The sequence below is a fragment of the Lacerta agilis genome, chromosome 1, assembly GCF_009819535.1.
Source record: "Lacerta agilis isolate rLacAgi1 chromosome 1, rLacAgi1.pri, whole genome shotgun sequence".
NCBI classification, from domain to species: domain Eukaryota; kingdom Metazoa; phylum Chordata; class Lepidosauria; order Squamata; family Lacertidae; genus Lacerta; species Lacerta agilis.
Genome location: NC_046312.1, coordinates 33,801,297 through 33,822,816, shown reverse-complemented (window position 1 = coordinate 33,822,816; position 21,520 = coordinate 33,801,297). Strand labels below are relative to the sequence as shown.

Genomic DNA, 21,520 nt, shown 5'->3' with positions numbered 1-21,520 from the left:
AAAAAATAACGTTTTTGATAACAGTAGTTAATAACTGCAGTTGATGGCGCCACTGAAGAACCTGGTTATTTTGTTTGAATGTTCAGGCACCTGTTTTTGTTGGGTTTATGCTTCGAAACATAAGTATTATTCAACAGTTGTGTGAGTAGAAGATGGCTCACACGGCAGACATTTACCTTTTTCTCTTCCCCCTCCACAGCTACTGCACTCTTTCAAAAGCCTCTTTAGAGAATGGGGCAGGGGTATGGAGACTTCTGGTCAGTTTGGGCTGAAGAAAGCTGCAGTGGTGGGGGAGGATGTGGAAATGTTAAGGATAGTAGGAAAGGATGTATTGAATAAGTATTATCCTTCCTTCACTCACACTAGTAAGTGATATAGCAGAGCAGATTCTCCTCAATATAGCTGGAAGCTAGTTTGCAGATTCATTTGAATCTCTTAGTTAAGATTATTTCCTGGTGTCCCCTTTAAAAGAATAAAGACACGAGAGTCTTTCTGAGTAAAGTAACAAAAAGTTTACTCACATTTCAGTTCACGATTTGAACCCTGAAACGCAGGCTTTACTTAATAGTTATATAAGAAACTGAGCTCATCTCTTATATGGAGACTGAACTCATCATGAGGAATGTGGTGTTTACGCTACTTACTTAGAATATACATTATGTGAATATCTGTAGTTTTGATTTTTAATTTGTTGGTTATACCTGGTGATTGATTAGAACAATTTGCACAGAAGCTTTCACGATGTTCCTGAATGAGGGAAAATACACAAACACCACATGGCAGTTAATTACACCGCTTTAACAATAAATGTCAAGGAAACACTTTTTTTAGAAAAAAAAGAAAAGATGAATGCTGCGCTTAAGCAAAGTGCAATTACATTTCCAACATCTGAAATGTTTCACAACACTGTACGTACTTAAGCAGTGAACATTTTAGCATTTTCCACACATGCACAATGGCTGACAGATGGTGGGTGTTACAGGTATAATTTTGTAACCAACACTGACTTGTTTGTTTGGAAGAGGGAATTCCTGTTACCATAATGTTTTGTTAATCTGAGCTAATTTATTCCTACACAAAGAAGTATTTGCATATAGACACATTTCTTAGAACTGATCTTAGAGGAAGGATTAAGGTCGTGATTTGCTAGAATGTTGCTTACAAATGAGACTTGCATGCAAACTTCCATTTTCTCCCTGAAACATTCTTCAGTCTAAAATAGTTTATTTGCACACATTTTCCCTAGCCAGAAACTACTATCCGTCTGACTGAGATGGCTTATGAATGGAAGAAAAGGGCTGATAATGTAGAATGCCATCTCTTTTTAATAAGACACAAAGATGTTGTCCACAACCGTGATATGTGAACACACATGCAGCTTAGTAGTAGGTATACCACATGGCACAGCAGTTCAACTGTCAACACTGCAAGTATTGGCCTGAACAGTCTCAGCAACAGCTAAGAAGCCCACACCCTGTTACTCCTGTGACTAGATGCAAGACAGCTGGAAGCAACTATTCTAATTTACTTTACAGCCTTTTGCTTGCTGCACATAGGCAATGGGTACCCTAATTTCCAGATATTCATGACATTTGCATGGACATAGCCACATTGTTCCGTGGTGTGATAGGTCATCACCCTGTGATTTAAGATCCTAAGGTTTTAGATCATTTATTTAAACTGGCATTTTTATATTACATAGAAAAAAGTTAAATGCATATTAAACAGGAAATTATTATGAATCTAGAACAATGTGGCATACTGTGATTAGCTCGGACCTAACAGATTTTCAGAAAACTGAAAAAAATACTGATATCCAATGGATTCTTTAAAAAAACCCATTTGATTATAATATAATTTGGGAATCTGATCTAAATAATACTCAATTTCATTTCTGACCTTTTAATGGAAATTGTAGTCAAGGCCTACTTGAGTCCTGTGGTTCATAAAAAGTGGGGATGGGGGGAGTAAAAGATGGAGCTACACTTCAAGTCGTCCTGTGGTGTTGTGAGGAGGGGGAAATTGAGGGAAATAAGGTTATCAAGCGCTACAGGAACAGTTTCCATCCTTTTTGGACCTATGGGTACGTTTGCAAACTGGAGAAACTGTCATGGGCACCTCACATATAACTGCAGACAAGCCCATACCGCAGCCCTACCCTATTGGCTACAAAGTAATGCTAATTTCAAACCTAATATCAGGGGGAAGGGGAACCTCTGCCCCCCCCCCAGGGAAGGTTTCTGTGGGCACATGTATGCCCAGGGGCACTATGTTGGTGACCCTGGTACCAGAAGAAGTGTAGAGAAATGTTGACTACATCCCAAAGTACTGTTGCTGTGCAGTTGCAATCTTACTGTACTTTGAAGGTTCACAAGAAGCCCCTTTAGAGTGTATGAAGTTCATATGTCGTCTAAAAATCAAACTGTTGTTCTGTTGATTGGCAGTCTTCCAATCAAATTGTGATCTTAATGTACAAAAAAGGGGGGTGGGACCAGGACCTGATTTAGGTTTGATGAGGCCCTAAGCTACAGAAGGTAACGGGGCCCTTCATATGTCCAGCTGTCCTTTGCTAACAACAAATTGTCACTTTTTTGTGTTGAATATATGCTATATGGTAATTTATAGACCTAATAGGTATCTAAAGCTATTGCACATAACAAAATATGTATTTTATCAAAGTAATTGTTGAACTGAAATACAATTAAGAAGTATATTAATAGTGAATTTTTTGGGGGGATGGGGCGCAAGAGAGTGGGGCCCTAAGCTATAGCTTGTTTAGCTCATACATAAATCTGGCACTGGGTGGGACATTGCTTTTCTTTCCTGCTTTTCTCCAGCACAGTATTCAATGGCTTTTTATTGTATTTTTAAAAAGTTAGAATAAAACTATCAAATGAAAAATACCCTCAAAAAGACATTGCTCAGTTACTAATACTATCTTTTCATGCCTAACGTCTTTTTCATCCATATCTAGTTATGCAAAGTCTTGGAATACTTGGTGAAGTTGCTAGAAAAGGGATTCAGTGCTTTTCCCTTGAGTTCATGGGATAAATTTATATCTTATCAATTGAAATCACTCCAGGCATTATTAATATGTTAGAATTAAAAGCTCTTGATTTTTACCTGCTGGATCAGTACTCTGCAGTACTTAAGCTCTTCAGATAAATCTCCTCATCCCCATTTTTCAAATTGGGGGTGGGGAGATATGCCACACTGTTCTTAATACATACCATTGGCACAAATAAATCTTCTCAAGAAGAAAAGATAATGGATTTAGGTAGAAAATTGATAGTTATTCTTGTTTCCCCCATGTAAAGGGCAATGGGTCATACTGTGATCACTGCAAAGGGTGGAGTCTCCACTGGTGTAGACAAGTTTACTTGAATATGGTATGTGGGTAGCAATTGTGCAGATTAGTAAATGCATGTAGTTTGGGGGCGAGGCTTGTTAGTTCAATGTGTGGAGAAGAAGGCTATTGAATTCCAGCAGGTAGCAAGACAGAAGGAACACCTATGGCTAAATCAGGATTGCTTTCCTGTTTTATAATCAAAAGACATTTTCTTAGTATTTGTTATTATGTAGGGTTTTTTTTCATTTTTATATTGTGAACTGCCCGATTATGATGATGATGATGATAATAATAATAATAAATGATGATGATGATTATTCATACCCCACCCCATCTATCTGGGTTTCCCCAGCAACTTTGAGCAGGTCACAACAGAATATTTAAACAGAATAAAACATCAAACATTAAAAACTTCCCTAAACAGGGCTGCCTTCAGATGTCTTCTAAAAGTGAGATAGTTGTTTATTTCCTTGACACTGGTGGGAGGGCGTTCCACAGCGCGGGCGCCACTGCCGAGAAGGCCCTCTGCCTGGTTCCCGGCAATCTCACTTCTCACAGTGAGGGAACCGCCAGAAGGCCCTCGGAGCTGGACCTCAGTGTCTGGGCTGAACGATGGGGGTGGAGACGCTCCTTCAGGTACAGAAGAGTTTGGATTTGATATCCCACTTTTCACTACCCAGAAGAGTCTCAAAGCGGCTAACATTCTCCTTTCCCTACCTCCCCCACAACAAACACTCTGTGAGGTGAGTGGGGCTGAGAGACTTCAGAGAAGTGTGACTAGCCCAAGGTCACCCAGCAGCTGCATGTGGAGGAGCGGAGACGTGAACCTGGTTCCCCAGATTACGAGTCCACCACTCTTAACCACTACACCACACTGGCTCTGTATACTGGTGCGAAACCGTTTAGGGCTTTAATTGTCGGCACCAACACTTTGAATTGTGCTCGGAAACGTACTGGGAGCCAATGTAGGTCTTTCAGGACCGCTGATCCTTGGATGAAGGACAGTATATAAATGCAATAAACAAAATAAATATACAAAATAGCAGATTCACCCTATTTAAAGTTGTGAAGTTCAGTGGGTAGCCTTGGTAGGCTGCCCCTCTCTTAATGACTGACAGGAGTCATTGTGAAGATAAAGAGGTGGAAAATAGTTTCAATCTTCTGTTCCTTTGTGGAAGCATGGGATAATAATATAATGAATACTTGAATAAGGAAAGCTGGTGGGTTCCTGCTGGTCTTATTAAGCACCATTTTATACTGAAGAGTGTTCTTGGGTACTTGGCTAGCTTTTTCGTTGTGCATTGCACACAATCTCTCTCAAATTTTTCAGCACATACAGACATAATCTACTGCCCAAAAGCACATTTGACTTTTATGTAGCTTTTTACTAGCTTTCTTTGGCTTAGTTCTTTTTTAAAAAGTAGGTTGGGTTTTTTTAAAAAAAAGTTGATATCAGCTTCTCCAAACATAAATAACTTTGCAATATCACTTAGCGATAGATTAAATAAGTAAGGTCAATTCATATGGCCTCAAAAAATTCTATAAATGTGAGTCAGTCACTTTTGTAAACCATACAAAGCTCTGAATAACGTTGGATTATGAAATGTACACCGTAAACCTCTTAATACTCTTTCTCCACAATTCCTCATTCTGTTCATATTCACTGAAAAAGACATTTTACGTGGAGTGGTGTTGCTCATTTCATTGACTCCACTCTTGTACAATCAGTTTAATATGTCTGACGTCATTACCCTTTTTGACCACACTTTAGCCACTTCTGGCCTATGGGCCTAATGAGGCTGCAGGGCTTCTCCATTTGGCCCACGGGGCCATTTCAGGGAAGCCACACTCACCGCTGCATCACCCAAAGCAGGAAAGACACAGATTGGGTTGCAGAGGAACAATTGTGAGTGCACACTAAGCTTTGAGTGTTCAATGCTATTTGAATATGGTGTATAACACGCAGGTCCTGCTACCCACCTTCTCCTTATGTGAAAAAAAACAAGTTATCCAAACATAACTGCTCAAACCTTGCTATACACACCACACCCAGAGTTTGCCCACATCCTTACTTCCTTACTTGTTTGTGCTCTGCTGGTTGGCTGCAGCCATTTCAGGAAGAAACCATGGAAGGGGGGGGAGAGGGAGGGATGGAGATAGGAGAAATGATGTACAGTTGTACCTTGGATCCCGAGCGCCTTGCAAGTCAAATGTTTTTGCTCCCAAACTCTGTGTTCTATTTTTGGAAGCCGAACGCCTGACGGGGCTTCCGCAGCTTCTGACTGGTTGCAGGAGCTACTGAATGTTTTGGAAGTCGAACAGACTTCCAGAACGGATTCCGTTCGACTTCCAAGGTATGACTGTATTAGAAATGTTCCCTTAGGAATCAGTGGAAATTGTGGATTAGTTACGTGAACACTCACCTAATAAACCATCTCCAGGGAATACATTGAGCTCAGTAAGTGGGACCTGTGTGTACGGTATCTTGTTGTGCTGCTTTTGGAAGGGGTGGGATACACTCAAGCAATCGAGCTCCTGCGTGTGTTTACTCCCTGCTGAAAGCAGTGGAACAGAGTAAAGCACCAAATTCAGGCTCCCTCAACAAAGGAACCATCGGGAGCACACTCTTGAGTCTACTCTTGCAGCCACAGCTTTGCATTACCTGTGCCCCTTCTGGTGTACGCTTCTGTTTTTCGCTAATTCATTACTCATTTCACCCAAACACAGAATGATGCTTAGAGCTTACTATTGTGTTTTGGCTCTTGAGTATTGGAAGACCTTCTCCCTGCCTTGCAGGCCTTTTCCCACCTGGCTGGGAGGGCGGGGCCCTGATTGACTCCAGCTACAAAAGCTGAGGCTGCTGAATGGACTCTTGGGCTGGGATATTGTTTAGGGGTTTTTGTTGTCTGGGGCAGGGGGTGTTGTTGCTATTATTGATATCAATTTTTGCATCTTTATTTTAGATCTTAAGATTTATATGAAAATTGTTCAATTTTGTTATTATTATTATTTATTTATTACTTATTGCTACTTTTGTTATGATTGCGATCACATATTTTTTTCCACGTTGTGAGCCACTTTGACTGTGGTTTTGACGATGGAAAGGCAGCATAAAAATAAAATGATGTTTTTCTCTTTGTAATTAAGCATGGATTGGTCTGAAATAAATGAACAACAAATTGTAGGTTTTAGAGAACAGGCAATCAACTTTCAAAAGGTCACTCTTTTTAAGGACAGTCCCCTACCACTTTGAACTCCAGGAAGCTAATAAAATGGGCATAATGTTCTTTCACAAGCAATTAATCTAGATTAAACCATGTTGGTTACTTTGTGCCCCTGACTCATTTCTCTGATATGCATTTTAAATTAATAAATATTCAGTTGCTTGGGTCTCTGTGGTAATCTGGCCTCAGTAGTTGAGCCGGCACCTCACGACTACCGAGGAAGGTTTCTACTGGCACAGGGGGCAACTGGCTTGAAACAAGAGTGCTAGAATGCCCCTGTATTAATCTAGTTACAGGTAGGTAGCTGTGTTGGTCTGCCATAGTAAAAAAATAAAATAAAAAATAAATCCTTCCAGTAGCACCTTAGAGACCAACTAAGTTTCTTCATATACTTCTTAAGATATGTATTAATCTGTTAGGCTTTTATGTCAATGGTAGCATCTGATGGAGCTTTGAAGCCGACAGGATCTCCCCACCTCACCCTCACACTCCACCCCCTGACCAGTGATTTTGAACCCTTGCCCTGTGACCTGCACAGGGTTTTATATTTATATATATTTATATATACAATTGATGCTTTTGAATTATGGTGCTGGAGGAGACTCTTGAGAGTCCCATGGACTGCAAGAAGATCAAACCTATCCATTCTTAAAGAAATCAGCCCTGAGTGCTCACTAGAAGGACAGATCCTGAAGTTGAGGCTCCAGTACTTTGGCCACCTCATGAGAAGAGAAGACTCCCTAGAAAAGACCCTGATGTTGGGAAAGATGGAGGGCACAAGGAGAAGGGGATGACAGAGGATGAGATGGTTGGACAGTGTTCTCGAAGCTACTAACATGAGTTTGGCCAAACTGCGAGAGGCAGTGAAGGATAGGTGTGCCTGGCGTGCTCTGGTCCATGGGGTCACGAAGAGTCGGACACGACTGAACAACAACATATATACAGTATATGTAACATAAGCAGGTGATCCTTGGTCTGTGGTGCTGGTGCTAAGAGACCTGCTAGACTATAAGTATGTTTGACCCATACATTTAAAATTCATTCTTTCCTGCTTCATCTGTGGCCTTTTCTAGGTTGACTGGCACCAGCTGGATTATCTAGTAATTGACATGCCACCTGGGACAGGAGATGTACAACTGTCAATCTCACAGAATATCCCAATTGCAGGTATCTTTTTAATGGACTTGCAGTGCAAGCCTAGCTGCGTCTACTCAGGTGTAAGTGCTGTAGAATTCAGTGGGGTATATTCCTTACAGCTTTAGTTGTGATTAAAGATGAAAAGCGCCAAGAGGCTTTTTGAGTGGCAGTAACAATTTCTTAACTTTTGGTGGCATCTAAAAGGATCCAGAGTGGTGGAGCCATTTCACAGCTTGTCTCTTCCCTCTGTGTTGTCCTTTCAGAATGCCTGCCCGCCTCCCTTCATCAGGAAAGGTCTTAATTCCCATGAGTTGAAAAATTAGCCATGCATTAAATGCCTCCTATTTCCCCTTTAAATCTTAAATTATTTTGGTTCTGGAATTTAAGGAGCAGTTTGATTTGAGGGTGGGAGGAGTGATGGGAAAAGGGATCTTGAGTAGCAAATGTTGTATTTTATTGTTGTGACCTGGTCTGAGATTGCTCAGTGATGAAGGGGGGAATAAAAGTTTTAATAATAATAATAATAATAATAATAATAATAATAATAATAATAAAATTTTATTTATACCTCGCCCTTCCCGATTTAAAAACTGGGCTCAGGGCGGCTAACAACAAATATAAAACATTGATTAAAAACGACTTAAAAAACAGCATAAAGTACAACATAAATGTAGCATCGCCAGGACTAACTGGACAATTTAGTCCTGCTAGGGCCAGCAAGGAGACCAGGGAAGAGTTTAAATGTGGGTTCTCAGAAGGGTTTCTTCATAGAAAAAGGGAAGGGAAAAAGGAATGAAGGATCAGACTAAGTTGAAGGCCAGGCGGAATAGAGGCCCTGCGGAAGGAGATCAAGTCCTGCAAGGCTCTAGTCTCGTTGGACAGAGCATTCCACCAGGTTGGAGCCATCACTGAAAAGGCCCTGGCCCAGGTGGAGGATAATCTGGCTTCTTTAGGGCTCAGGACCCTTAAGCTATTATTATTCATGGATCTTAGGGTCCTCTGCGGGATATACCCAGAGAGGTGGTCCCATAAGTACAAGGGTCCTAGGCCCCATAGGGCTTTAAAGGTCAAAACCAGCACCTTAAACCTGACCCAGTACTCCACCAGGAGCCAGTGCAGCTGGTAAAGCACTATGATGTCCAAAGTGAAGAACCATGTTTTGCAATCACCTGGTAAAGTGTAGTTGGAAACAATGATTTTAAGTGAATTGGCAAACAACAGTAAATGTTTCCAATTCATATACAAACACTGGGTAGCAGCTAGGTGTTCAGGTATGAGATATATCTGTGCTCCCCAAGTAGCAGCCATGGACAACCTAGCGTGCTCAGCCTGCCAAGGCCCCCAACTCCCTATACATCTTGTTGAAAAAATGTATATAATTACTCTAAAAAAAGAAGAATTAAGATAAATTACTGATTATACTCTAGACTATTATGGAGAGACCACTTCACACCAGAAGCTGGCTGGCTTGGTTTGCAAAGAGGCAATTTAGATATAGCCAGAAGGAATCCTGCATTGCAGAGCTTTTAAAGTAGGCTTAGATGTCTCTTTCTGTTTGCCTTATAATAATTGAACTGTTTTCAGTAAACTGGCTTTTTGCTGTTGGCGGAGGGCTGTATAAATAACACTAGCCATAAGTTGGTTTTTATTGAATAATGTTGAAGGCAAAGCAACGAATTTCTACATACAAGATTGTTGAGAAAATGTGAGCCAGTGTCAGTACATGTCAGAAAAAGCATAATCCAGGCAACGTCTTGTTCATTCAATCATCCTTAAAGTAGTTCATCTCTGAAAAGTGATTAGGTAAAAATTATACATTCTGCTTAAGCAGAGCTGTTTCTCAAGTGAATTTCAGTCGCATTTGCTGATTTTAATGATCAAAATAATTTCATACTTATCAATCCTATTAATCCTGCAGAGGCAATACTGCTTAAGGGGGAAGAATTTGAATCCTGTTCCTCAATGAGATTGTCACATATTTGATTTATGAATATTTTACTAGGAATGAATAAATGTGTTGGGAACTGTTAGGGAGTGGGAGGGAAGGAGTAATTGCTAAGTAGGAAATCATGTTTATCTCAACTATAATGGTGGGTTTTTATATGTTTGGTTAGGTGTAGGCAGGTTCCAGAATTGGAAGTTGCCTGAAATGCCTGTAGTAACTTGTGGACTTCAACTGTAGTGCTAACCATGTGAAAAGAAAGCAATTGAGTTAATGGAGGCAAAGTAGTAATTTCAAGGCATTGTTTTCAGTGGCTGCTTTGCCATACAGTAGTAGAAAGTGCTTTCACTTGCATAAGTTGAGGCACCTTATTTTCACTGATTCCCTCCCACCCATGAAAACATTTCCGAAGGGTTGGGAGAAGCCCTTGATCAGAAGGGGAAATGACATATTGAGCTGCAGAATATCTGGTTCCCCAATTTGCATGAACGGAGGCACTTTCTGCTCAAGCAAAGCCGCCATTAATCTTTAATAGAGTTCAATATGTGTTTGCGCATGGCAGTCTACTGTGGAACGAAGCAGCCTAATTAAACTCAATACTAGCATTCTTGACAATATTGGCTGTAACAATTTCCTTTCCCTAGGGGCTGTGATGGTGTCCACTCCTCAGGATATCGCTTTACTGGATGCGCGCAAAGGAACGGAGATGTTCAAAAAAGTGAATGTGCCGGTGAGCCTTTACAAATGCAAGTTGTTTGATCCCTCTAAATAATGGGTATGTTTTAAGATGGGCATATGTGGTCCAGGGGCCAGACGGGTCACCGAAGCATTCCCCCCCTCCCCCAATCTGTCCCCTGGAGGCCCTGTCAACTTGTAACCAAGGGGTGGTGATTTTTTTTTGCCTGCAATTCCATCTTTAGGGAATAGTGGGAGAGTGCATGGTTTGCATGCCAAAGGTATCCAGTTTGATCCCTCGTGGGTCTGGAAAAAACTGCCAACTGCTATGGATGGGTGGTCTGATTTCAGTATAAATATACTGAAGGAAGTCACAATTTTGCTTATAAGTAAAATCACTTTTCTTCAAAGTTGAAGGAAACCCACAAGGCTAATTGTTCTGCCTTTGTAAAGCAATTGGTACTAGATGCATGGTGTCTGACCATTTGTGATCAATCTGTGGAGCAGGTTTTTGACTCGCCCCCACAAAGCCATTTGAATAATAGTGGCCATTTAGATAATACTGTAGTATCTTAAGAGTACAGAAGGTGATACTACCTGTTCTCTAAGAAATTTATGTTTTTCATATGTTCTAGTTGTTGATACTTTTTTGGGGGGGGGGAAGTAACTTGACTGTATGCTATAAATAACGGATGAGCTCTGAGGGTGATAGCAAAATTATTTCAGAAGTGAATTGTGGGTGTACTGCTTTGCTATACTAAAATACAGCCTTTGTAATCCTAAATATACTACAGTACAAATTAACCTGAAAGTTGCCAGCTATACTCCTACATAACACACATGCAGTTTTCCCTTATTTAGCTATATTTGAGAAGTTTGAACGAATGAGCTTTCCATACGGAGAATTTAAACTTTTAGCTGCATGGCTAGCAAGGATGGATACAAACTCATGGACCTCCTAGGTCTGGCACTTCCAAGACCTGCCATACGCCATTGTGCAACAAATAAGGGGAGTTGAAAGTGAAGGACTCTAATAGGTGCCAGTTGATGCAGATCTTGAGAGCGACATTGTTACTTTACAGTGCTTCATAAGCAAACAAATCGAAAGCTTCTCCCCCCCCCCCCCCCCAGACAGCAAAGATGGGTAGAGGAAAATATTTTTTTGAAAGACACCATTCTGAAGTTTGCTCAGATATTTTAATCTGGTCTTCAGAGTTCGTGAGGGTTTCTACCACATGTTTCTCCTCTCACTGCCACCAAACCCATATTTTGATTTGAAACATACAAAATCTGAACGACAGTAGTATTCATTGGAAGAACCACTGATGGTTAAGTATGAAGCTAATGGTTAAACATGGTAATACTTTAAAGCACAGTGAAATATGGAGAAGTAAATAATAAATCAAAAGAGGTATGTGTTATGTCACAGTGTGTTATACTTGCACAGCTAGTACTTAATCAAGACACAGCTTAGACAAAAAAACCATAAAAAGGCTGTTTATCTTCTGCAGTTCCTTACAGAATTACTCATAGAATGTTGTATCTGGGGCAGGATGTTCCTGAGAACAGAACAAAAGTCTCATTATAAAATAGCACTGGCTGAAAGTTATCGGGACATCGCTGGTATACATACTATTTAACAAGTCAGTTACAGTCATTTCCACACCGCTGGGTTTTTTTTGGGGGGGGGGGTAGGCCTGTTTCATTTAAAGATGAAAGCGTTTCAAGACAGATAAACAAATTAGAAATAGGACAGAGCTGAAGTGTACTGCTTTTCCGTGAATATGTTTGGCAGTGTAAAAAAAAACTTTATCCACACCCCTGGCGACCTCCAGAATTTTATATGAAAGGGTTCAAACATGTTTGCTGGCACAGGAAGTATTGCCCTTATTCTTACAATATTTGCCCTCCGTGATAGCATCAAAGAGCCAAAATTAGCTGTATAGTGCCATGGCGCCGTATTCCATAGGAGTGGCAGACCTGTATCTTTCCCACCAAATCCATTGTACTGGCAGTGGCAAAACCTGCACAGAACAATTGCTATCCCAGGGAACATCAGAGCAGATTGGGGTGCTCCTACCTGCTTCTGGAATGCTCAGTCTTGTTATGGTGGCAATGCAAAAAGGAACCAAGGTACCTTGTTCTGCTCCAATTTTCCACAAGCGAGGAGGGCGGAGGCGTGGGTTGAGTGTCCCCGTCCCCCCCGCTCTGGGAGTGCTGGCCACAGAGTTGGTTTTTTCCTTACTAAACCTATCTGAGAGTGCAGGGGGAACTTCAGAAGGCTTTCTTTAAACCCACCATGCCCTCACCATTAGAGCTCTCCAGCGGGAAAGGGACAACGGGGAGGTGGCCTTTGTGTGGCAAGAGTACGAGTGTCTGGGTGCAAGTGGCAGTGAGTTTGGGTTGGCAGTGCCCACTCTGGCAGCTCCTACCACTGGCTTCCCAGGAGGAAGGAGGAGTTGGAAGTAGCAGCAGATTGAGCAGGTCATAACAAGGAATTTGGGGTGGGTGGGAATTGAGGTGGTCTTGAAAAGAACATTTTTACCTATGTGAACGTTTGGCACAGGCCTAATGACAAAATATAGATAACCTGCACTAGTGCAGTATTGCCTACCTTGAAGAACTTACTGTTCTTCACGTGATGTACCCTTCAGCTTAATTAAGAATAGTGTCAATCATCTCTGTAAATAGTTTCATCTAAAAAATAATAATTAAACTCTGGCAACTATGGTGCTGGTTCAATTAGAGCTATGCCCAAGGAGTTCACTTGTCTTCTCCTGAAACAAGTAGCTTATACTGAGAATGTACTAAGTATCTGATATGGAATCAGAGCTGAAATATCTCATTGGGCATTTGATATTTAGCATCAGTATAATATTATCTTTGATGCAGTTGAGTTGCATCTTATGCTTGCTTCAGCAGCATATATACATAACCAACTCCATTTCAGATCCATTCCAGTCCTTTTCTTCTGCTTCTGTCTCCCTCTGCTTCTCCCTTCTGCTTTTGTCATCCTCTGCCTGCCTGACTCCTCCTCCCTTCTGCTGGCTGGGGAGAGGGGAGGCAGTAGAGACACAAGGCAGGCTCCCACCTGCCAGCCAAGGAAAAGGTAATTTTGGTTCTACATGCAACCCTGTGGAACAAACCCCTGTGTGTATGATACGTTGCAACTGTACTTCCTACCCGTGTTTGATACGACACTGTATATTCTGCCTGAACCTCAATATGATGGCAGAACCAAAACACCGCACTTTAAAGCCACAGGTGAAAATGCAGTCAAATAAGCTCTCCTCAACTTCATTTATCCAGTGCATGAGGTGGGCAGTGGGGATGAGCAATGCTAGCTTTGCTTCCCCCTCCCCCATTTTTGCCCTCAACTTGTGCAAGGAAGGTGACTGCGTGAAGCAGTGAGCCTTCTATATCTGTGGAGGCGCTCTGTACATTCTGTCACGTTTGGGGTGCCTTCACAGATACAGGCAGCTCTCTGCTTTGCACAGTTGCCCTCCATGAATTGAGGGTGACAGGAACGACAAGTGGAGGTGGGCAGAGCTAGCATGTTTCTCCGGACTGCCCCCTGGCATTGCTTGGAACATGCTGCATGCTCAAAGCTCATCAAACTGGCTAATAACTGAAGAGCCTGCCTAAAGAAGTAGCTGGGCAAAACTTACAGATAATTTTTTTAGGGTTGGGTTATTTGAAATAGTTCTTTTCCACCTCTCCTGTGCTCAAGGAAACTCACACAATATTTCAGAGATAAACACCTTCAGCTCGCCAAAGACTTCCTAAACAGATGGGTTTCATAGCTGCTCCTAAAGGCAAGAAAATTGTTCCACAACTACTCAGCTTCTTACTGCGGCTGAGCTGATTTCCTGCAATTATGATACTCAGACAGGATATCTGAAGTGTAGCTCTCTCTCTCTTGGTGATCACACATGGCCAAGTAAGATTGTCTTCCATGAACGCAGGTCCCGGTGCCCCTAAGGTCCCATCTTCCTGATGAAATTATATTTGAAGCAAACCTTCTATTGTCAACAGAATACTTCTTTCACCATAATCATGGTGCTAGGGGTGATTTCAGGGTGGATGGGTTTACAGCTGGGGAGGGGAGATTTGTGGCAGGCATGTTGTGCCCATATGGTTTTCAAATGTGCCCATGGGGCCCACAAAGGTTGGCAAACCATGATCTAGAGCATTTACGGGACGGTTAAGGCTGACTGAGTACCAGATGGAAATAGGGAGGAGGGATGTTCTGCTGTATATGTGACAGACACAGACTATACAAAAGAACAGACTGCTGTGTTGACTTCTAATTAGGGCCTCTTTAAAAATGGATGTTGGCCAGACCATAGAAATTAAGATCAAATGAGCCTGGTTCATAGCTGTATTAAAAGAGCCAAACCATGCTCATAACTGTGACCGCAGACTGCAACCGTAGTCAACCTATATGCTGGCAGGGGAGGTGAGTGTCTGTACGGACAGAGGTGTGTTTGACAGTTTTTACAGCAGCCAATTGCCTTGAATGTGAATGCTAGGTTTCAATGGAAAAGCGGCTTGCTCATTCAGCCCAGTGCAACATAAACTGTCAAAAACACCTCTGGATATGCACACACTTCTCCCCAGCTCATGCATACTGCTGCCTAGAATTGCAGCCCTAATCTTGTGCTGCATACCAAAATCAGTTATTTTGTCTGCATTTGTTTTCCAGGTTGACTATATGTGTTTTAAATATTTATACTGTGCCTCCAAGTATTACTATTAGATTTGTGCTTATATATGAGAGGAGAAGAGACATAATATTTGTTGTACTTTTTCCTCAATTGTTATGCGCTAAGACACACTGAACTGATACAGGGAGAGGGAGAAGCTATGGAAAACAGTGGTGACAAAGGTCAGCTTCCCCCTCTCATCTTATAGCCAGGCCCAGAAGCTCCTTTGCTGTGATGAAATTGCTGTGTGGTTTCCAACCCATTGTTAGTTTCATCTCAACTCTTAAGCTTTTACTTAACACTACAAAATGGCTGCTACCTCCAGGCTTTGATGCTCTACTGGTGTTACCAAGAATTTTATCCCTCCATGAACCCATTGAGTGGCAGCATTGGTTCCTCCAGCCATTACCACCCTGGGAGTTCCCAACTCTTGATCTCAGACACCACCCTGTGGTTTATGAGTGTTTGCAAAAGGCAACATTCCAGAAGATACATATGTGCACCCCTAGATTGCCTTTCAGTAAGTTCTTTTGAATTCTGGCTTCCGTCCCAGTGAACTTCCAGTATTACGGCTGCACACACTCTGAATAGTATGCACATCCAAATGTCCTCTGTGCAAAAATCAACCCAGTTTAATAGGTATCCATAATCGGGCTTGGTGAGTTTTCTTCTGGAAGGGGGTTCATTACCATATGTACTTTTGGGGATTCCTCATACAGTCCTACCTTGGCTCCCGAATGCCTTGGGTGTTGAATGATCTTGGGAGTCCCGAATGATCGAAAACCAGAAGTGAGTGTTCCGGTTTTTGAACGTTCTTTTGGAAGCTGAACGTCCGACAGGGCTTCCGCAGCTTCCAATTGGCTGCAGGAGCTTCCTGCAGTCAATCAGAAGCCGCGCTTTGGTTTCCAAATGTTTCGGAAGTTGAACGGATTTCTGGAACGGGTTCTGTTCAACTTCCGAGGCACGACTGTATTTGAATTTAGCAAGCATAGCACAGATGTGCTAGGTGTATATGTTACACCAAACTCTTAAGTTAGCCTCAGAAATAAAATCTGAAACACTGAGTTCAAATCTGTTGATAATAAATAGGCTTAATACCACAGGTAAGAGAGGCGATTCTAATGTTTTTCTAGGCTTGGGCAAAGGGGAGAGAAACTCTAGTGTGCAGAATGTGGTTTGAGTGATGAATAAAATATAATTAGTCTCTCTCCCCCCCCCTCCCCCCATCCTCATTAGACAAGAAAGAATTGATGTTACATGCTGCTTTGCTAACTTTCCTGACAGGTTTTCTAAGTTAACTCGGTTCATTTAGCTTTTAAAGTGACATCTAATATATGTGCATTAGATTTTCCTTCAGTAATTTGCCACATCATGCCAGATGTCATTATTTCTGTTGTTTGATTTTTAAATATGTTTCTCGTCTATGGGGGGAATAGAAAACCATAGTTCTTTCCTCCCTTCTCTCCATCCCACCTTGTTAGTGGTCCAATGAAACTGATGCTTTAAGGGCATAGATAATATTACAGAGAGTGTTCACAGTTTTCCTTTAGCTTTGGAATAATTTGGCTACTAACAATGAGTTCAGATTCAATTGGCAGTCAAGGCAGCAGACCTCCTTATTTATTTAGCCTGTTGCTCTCAACATACCTACTTGAGAATAAGCCTCATTGCACAAAGTGGGATGTACTTCTGAGTGTACATGCATAGGACTGCACTGTTTGTTCAGCTCATACCTTTTTTGCAGAGGTTTTGAGCTCATTTGCTTGGCATGAGTTGGAGCTGAGAGACTTAGAAAGTTGGCAGTTTTGAATTTGAGAAAAAGTAGCTCTGACTCGTCAGAGCTTGAAGCTGTAGTAGTAGTAGTAGTAGTAGTAGTAGTAGTAGTAGTAGTAATTTATTATTTGTACCCCGTCCATCTGGCTGGGTTTCCCCAGCCACTCTGGGCGGCTTCCAACAGAGATTAAAATACATTAAAACATCAGTCATTAAAAACTTCCCTAAACAGGGCTGCCTTCAGATGTCTTCTAAATGTCAGGTAGTTGTTTATCTCTTTGACATCTGATGGGAGGGCATTCCACAGGGCCGGCGCCACTACCGAGAAGGCCCTCTGCCTGGTTCCCTGTAACTAGGCTTCTCACAGTGAGGGAACTGCCAGAAGGTCCATGGCTGTTGTTCCTTTTGAGTGGGCAGTGATTTGAAATGGACGCTGCTTACCAATTTTCTTTCTGCTTGCCCAACCTGCAAATTGTTAATGAAGAGCTACTCACCAGAACTATAATCTTCCCAAAGTCACTGATCCTACCTGGGATCTTCTTACCGCTCAGAGAATGGTGGGTACAAAAAACATAATTGTAATGGATGGAATTTTGTGTTGCGCTATGACAGTTCTTCTGTCCACATAAATAGCCTGCCAAATGGAACAATCCCCTCTCTTCTCCCCCTGCGCACAGCCCCGCAGAAGCGCTGATTTGGGCCCCAGATTGTGGGTTCCCAGCAGTGTGCGCATTGCTCTGCCGCCACCTGCCACCGCAGGGGCACCCACAGTGGAAATTGTGTGGGTGGTGCCCAGGCACCCACGTCCCCCAGAGATGGCACCAGTGCTACCCCTGGGTGTTTCCCCAGTCCCCCCCCCAGCCAATGGGGGTGGAATGGGGGGTTTGGGGAGAGGAGGGGGAAGAAATCCCTGGTGCATAAGTGGAAGTCATTGAATAGGGCTTCTGCTGACAGGGCTCGTTAGAGTAATCCTGCACAACATATTTTATAGCATGCTTCATTATCCTATTCATGATGTCAAAATTGTGAAATGTAGACATGAGAATAATTTCCCTACCATCTAGAGTGGGGGCACAGCTTTTCTTTTATGAGTAATTGGTAAGTTTCTGGATTTATTTCTGTAAGGTTGGCTAGTTGGAAGAAACTAACCTTTTCTATTTTTTATTTAGCCTCTTTCTAACCTTTCTGAGTTTTTCTATTTGCCAGGTCTTAGGACTTGTTCAAAACATGAGCCTTTTCCAGTGTCCAAAATGCAAACACGAAACTCACATTTTTGGAACTGATGGTGTGAGGAATCTAGCCTGTGATCTTGGTCTGGATGTTTTAGGTAAGAATGTGGTGATTGAAAGTATTAGATAAGAAAGAAGTAGAATTAAATCCATAGTTATTTGATTGCTGTTTAATCCTATTGAAATAAATCGACTACAGGCACTCAACTTCTGGCAGTGTGTTCAGGACTACTGTGTTGTATAGAAGGAAATGCAGAATATGATTTATTTGGCCTTGATCCTCCACATCCACTGATTCACATCATACGTGTTTCCAAGTGCAGCGCTAATATGATTGGACTTGCATGTATCACATCATAGGAACCTTTTTTCTGATGAAATTGTGTTCAGAAAGCATCTGACTCTTTAAAAGAGGAAGCAAGGGAGAGAAAGAAGGTTGTTGGAGTGATCTTCTGTTTCCTGAAAGAAGATGGCTTATCGGCTGGATGAGAAGCAGGTCTTCCAAGTTCTTCAGCTGGGGTGGAACAGACCTTCCCCAGCCAGGTTTCTTGCGAGGGTGGCTCCACATGGTTGGATTTGTAGGGAACAGTTCATATGGCTCCATATCCCTCACCCTAGTTCAGGGTGAGTGATAGATGCAGGAAGATAGGACTGAGGGGTGGGGTTCCACAATGAAGAAATTTAGTCAGACCAACAGATTTACACGCAAAACTTTAGGTAAGAGTGGGTTGGTTTAACCCCACCTGCCCTTTTTCTACCCTACTGTCCGATCAAGGCTCTGAGTTGTACCTTCCCTAGATGAACTTTGCCATTCGAGGCCGTTACCTGTTGCTGCCCATCTTGTGGTTTCGGATGGCCCTCCTGGTCACGATGCGAATGCAACAGCTTCTGTTGCCTTAACCTCTGGCTGCAGCCTTCATATTTCAATCTCAGGTGTGTCATTAGCAAGAGGAACTACACATTTTTCTTCCCACACCTTGGCTTGTTCTTTCTCAAAAACTTCTACCACTACCACCACCCCTTCCCCCATATATCCTCTGTCCACTGACTCCTCTCACCTCGCAGCCCCCCCTCTGTCTTTAACCCTGGTCTGTAGCTGTGCCTGCCGTGGCCCCTTTCCCCAACCTTGTGCTTTCTTTCGACACCTTGCTCTGCTCTGGAGCCCCTTCAGACTGTCGCTCTCTCAGCTCATAGGATAGCAACGCATTTATGGCTGAGTGGAGCAGCCACGAGGGCAATTTGATCAGGAGAATCTGGCCCTCCATGCTGAAAATAATTAACAGTCCCCAATGAAAATCATTCTTCTGTGTTGAAGCCTGCAATGTTTCAGGTATAAGTTGGTAATGAAATGTAAAATGTGGCATACCTCAATTAAGCTGGTAAATGAGATAATTGTGCCTGCTAATGATTTATATTTTCACACCGTGCTATAATTATATCAGTTCATACAGATTATCCATTTAAAACCAGGAAGTGAACTTCATTAAAAAAATTGTCATAGAAGCATTAGGGGCTGACAGAGACCTAGCAGAGCAAGGAAATCCATAATTAAAAGTACACAGTTGGGTTAGCTTGGCTGTCTGCTGGAAGCGTAATGAGGATTGGAGTCTGGGATCTTGTTTCAGCTATCGCTGGTACTGAAGCCTCCCGTGGCAAAACTTCCTGCAATTAGAGTTGATTCATGGTCCTTCTGACATGCACCTATATATTGGAGCACATAATTAGTGTAGAGTTATCTGCATTGGATACGCCAGAGAGTCATGTAACACAATTGTATCCAAAGTAACACTGAGCAGCATGTTCCACCAGTGCAAGGGTTTTGAATCATTGAATTATAGAGTTGGAATGGACCTCAAGAGTCATCTAGTACCAACCCCCTGCAATGCAGGAATCGCAACTAAAGTACCCATGACAGATGCTTCTGCTTAAAAACCTCCAAGGAAGGAGAGTCCACAACCTCCCAAGGGAGACTGTTTCACTGTCCAAGAGCTCTTACCGTCAGAAAGTTCTTCCTGATGTTTAGTCAGAATCTCCTTTCTTGTAACTTAAATCCATTGGTTCAAGTCAAACCCTCTAGAGCAGGAGAAGACAAGCTTGGTCCATCTTCTATGTGACAGCCCTTCAGATATTTGAAGGTGGCTATCATATCTCCTCTCTGTCTCCTCTCTGTCTTCTCTTTTCCAGGCTAAACATACCCAGCTCCCTCAACCATTCCGCATAAGGCTTGGTTTCTGCTTGCACAACAGGATTCCCCTCTGTGCCCCCTAAATACCTTCTGGGGTTCCCCCAAGCCCCTAGAGGAGATTTGTGTGTGGGATCCTCAATCTAATGCTTCTGGCTCCCCAAGACCACTGATTTTGACACCAGTAGCAAAAGGTAAAAAGAAAAAAAGCAAGCATTGCATTGGGACAGAGAGGTTTAAATTTCTCCACCAGCCCAGCACCTTGATAAGGATCTAAATCACACCTTCTTAGTCATCAGTTTGATCTTTTTACAAGCAAGCAAAGGATAATAACCCCTTCTCTTCAGTTGATATGCACATATAAGTTGAGGAGAGGACTCTGCAAGTGGGGATGTGAGATGACTGATAAGCCCCCCACCTCAGTGGCGTAGCCAAGGATGAATGCGGTCCTTGGGCCAAATAATGGTTAGTAACCCCTCGTAAAGTGTAAAAAAACAGACAACAATTTATAGACATGTAGGAATGAACTTTCAACATCAATAATATTTTATCCAGCTTCTGCAGTGTGTGCTTTTTAAATTTGTTTTAAACATCAGGTATAATATTGGTCATCCCTCACAGGTTACCTTAACTTGTTTTCATTTAAGGCCCAAGCCCAATATTTGTGACAAATCACTGCAGAATCACTGCAGAATCGTGGGTGACTGACTTTTGAGAACTTGGACTGAGCCGCTGGATCCTCAGGCCCAGCCTTTCATCACACCAAGGGGACAAACAAGGCTTTTGTCTCATGGGTGGCAGAGTTATGGCTCTGGGCTGGGATGCTGCAGTAGCTGTGGAAAATGCACCATCAGCTAAAGAATAATGGCAGTGTAGCTTTCTGCCCCAGTACCAAGGAAGTCTCTTTACCCATGGACCTCTGCACCCATTGAGTCCACAGCATCATATCACCCTTGCAGGGAGCATCAGATTTCTCCCTTAAAATTGCTTTCTGTACAGCTATTCTCATCTTACCATTGTGGTACCTCAGGTTACAGACGCTTCAGGTTACATACTCTGCTAACCCAGAAATAACACTCCAGGTTAAGAACTTTGCTTCAGGATAAGAACAGAAATTGTGCTCTGGCGGCGCAGCAGCAGCGGGAGGCCCCATTAGCTAAAGTGGTACCTCAGGTTAAGAACAGTTTCAGCTTAAGAATGGACCTCCAAAACGAGTTAAGTTCTTAACCCGAGGTACCACTGTAGTACCTCGGGTTAAGAACTTTGCTTCAGGATGAGAACAGAAATCGTGCGGCGGCAGCGG

General features: G+C 42.4%; 1 protein-coding gene across 7 annotated transcripts in view; it reads left to right on the top strand.

Moving 5' to 3' along the window:
* NUBPL (nucleotide binding protein like) overlaps positions 1-21,520 on the top strand; it is a 50,283-nt gene that overhangs the window by 25,070 nt on the left and 3,693 nt on the right. For all 7 annotated transcript variants that reach the window (XM_033143943.1, XM_033143924.1, XM_033143933.1 and 4 more), the window contains 3 exons: positions 7,647-7,740; positions 10,297-10,382; positions 18,013-18,133. In XM_033143943.1, coding sequence (XP_032999834.1) covers positions 7,647-7,740; positions 10,297-10,382; positions 18,013-18,133 — 301 coding nt within the window. The remainder of the gene's footprint in view (positions 1-7,646; positions 7,741-10,296; positions 10,383-18,012; positions 18,134-21,520) is intronic.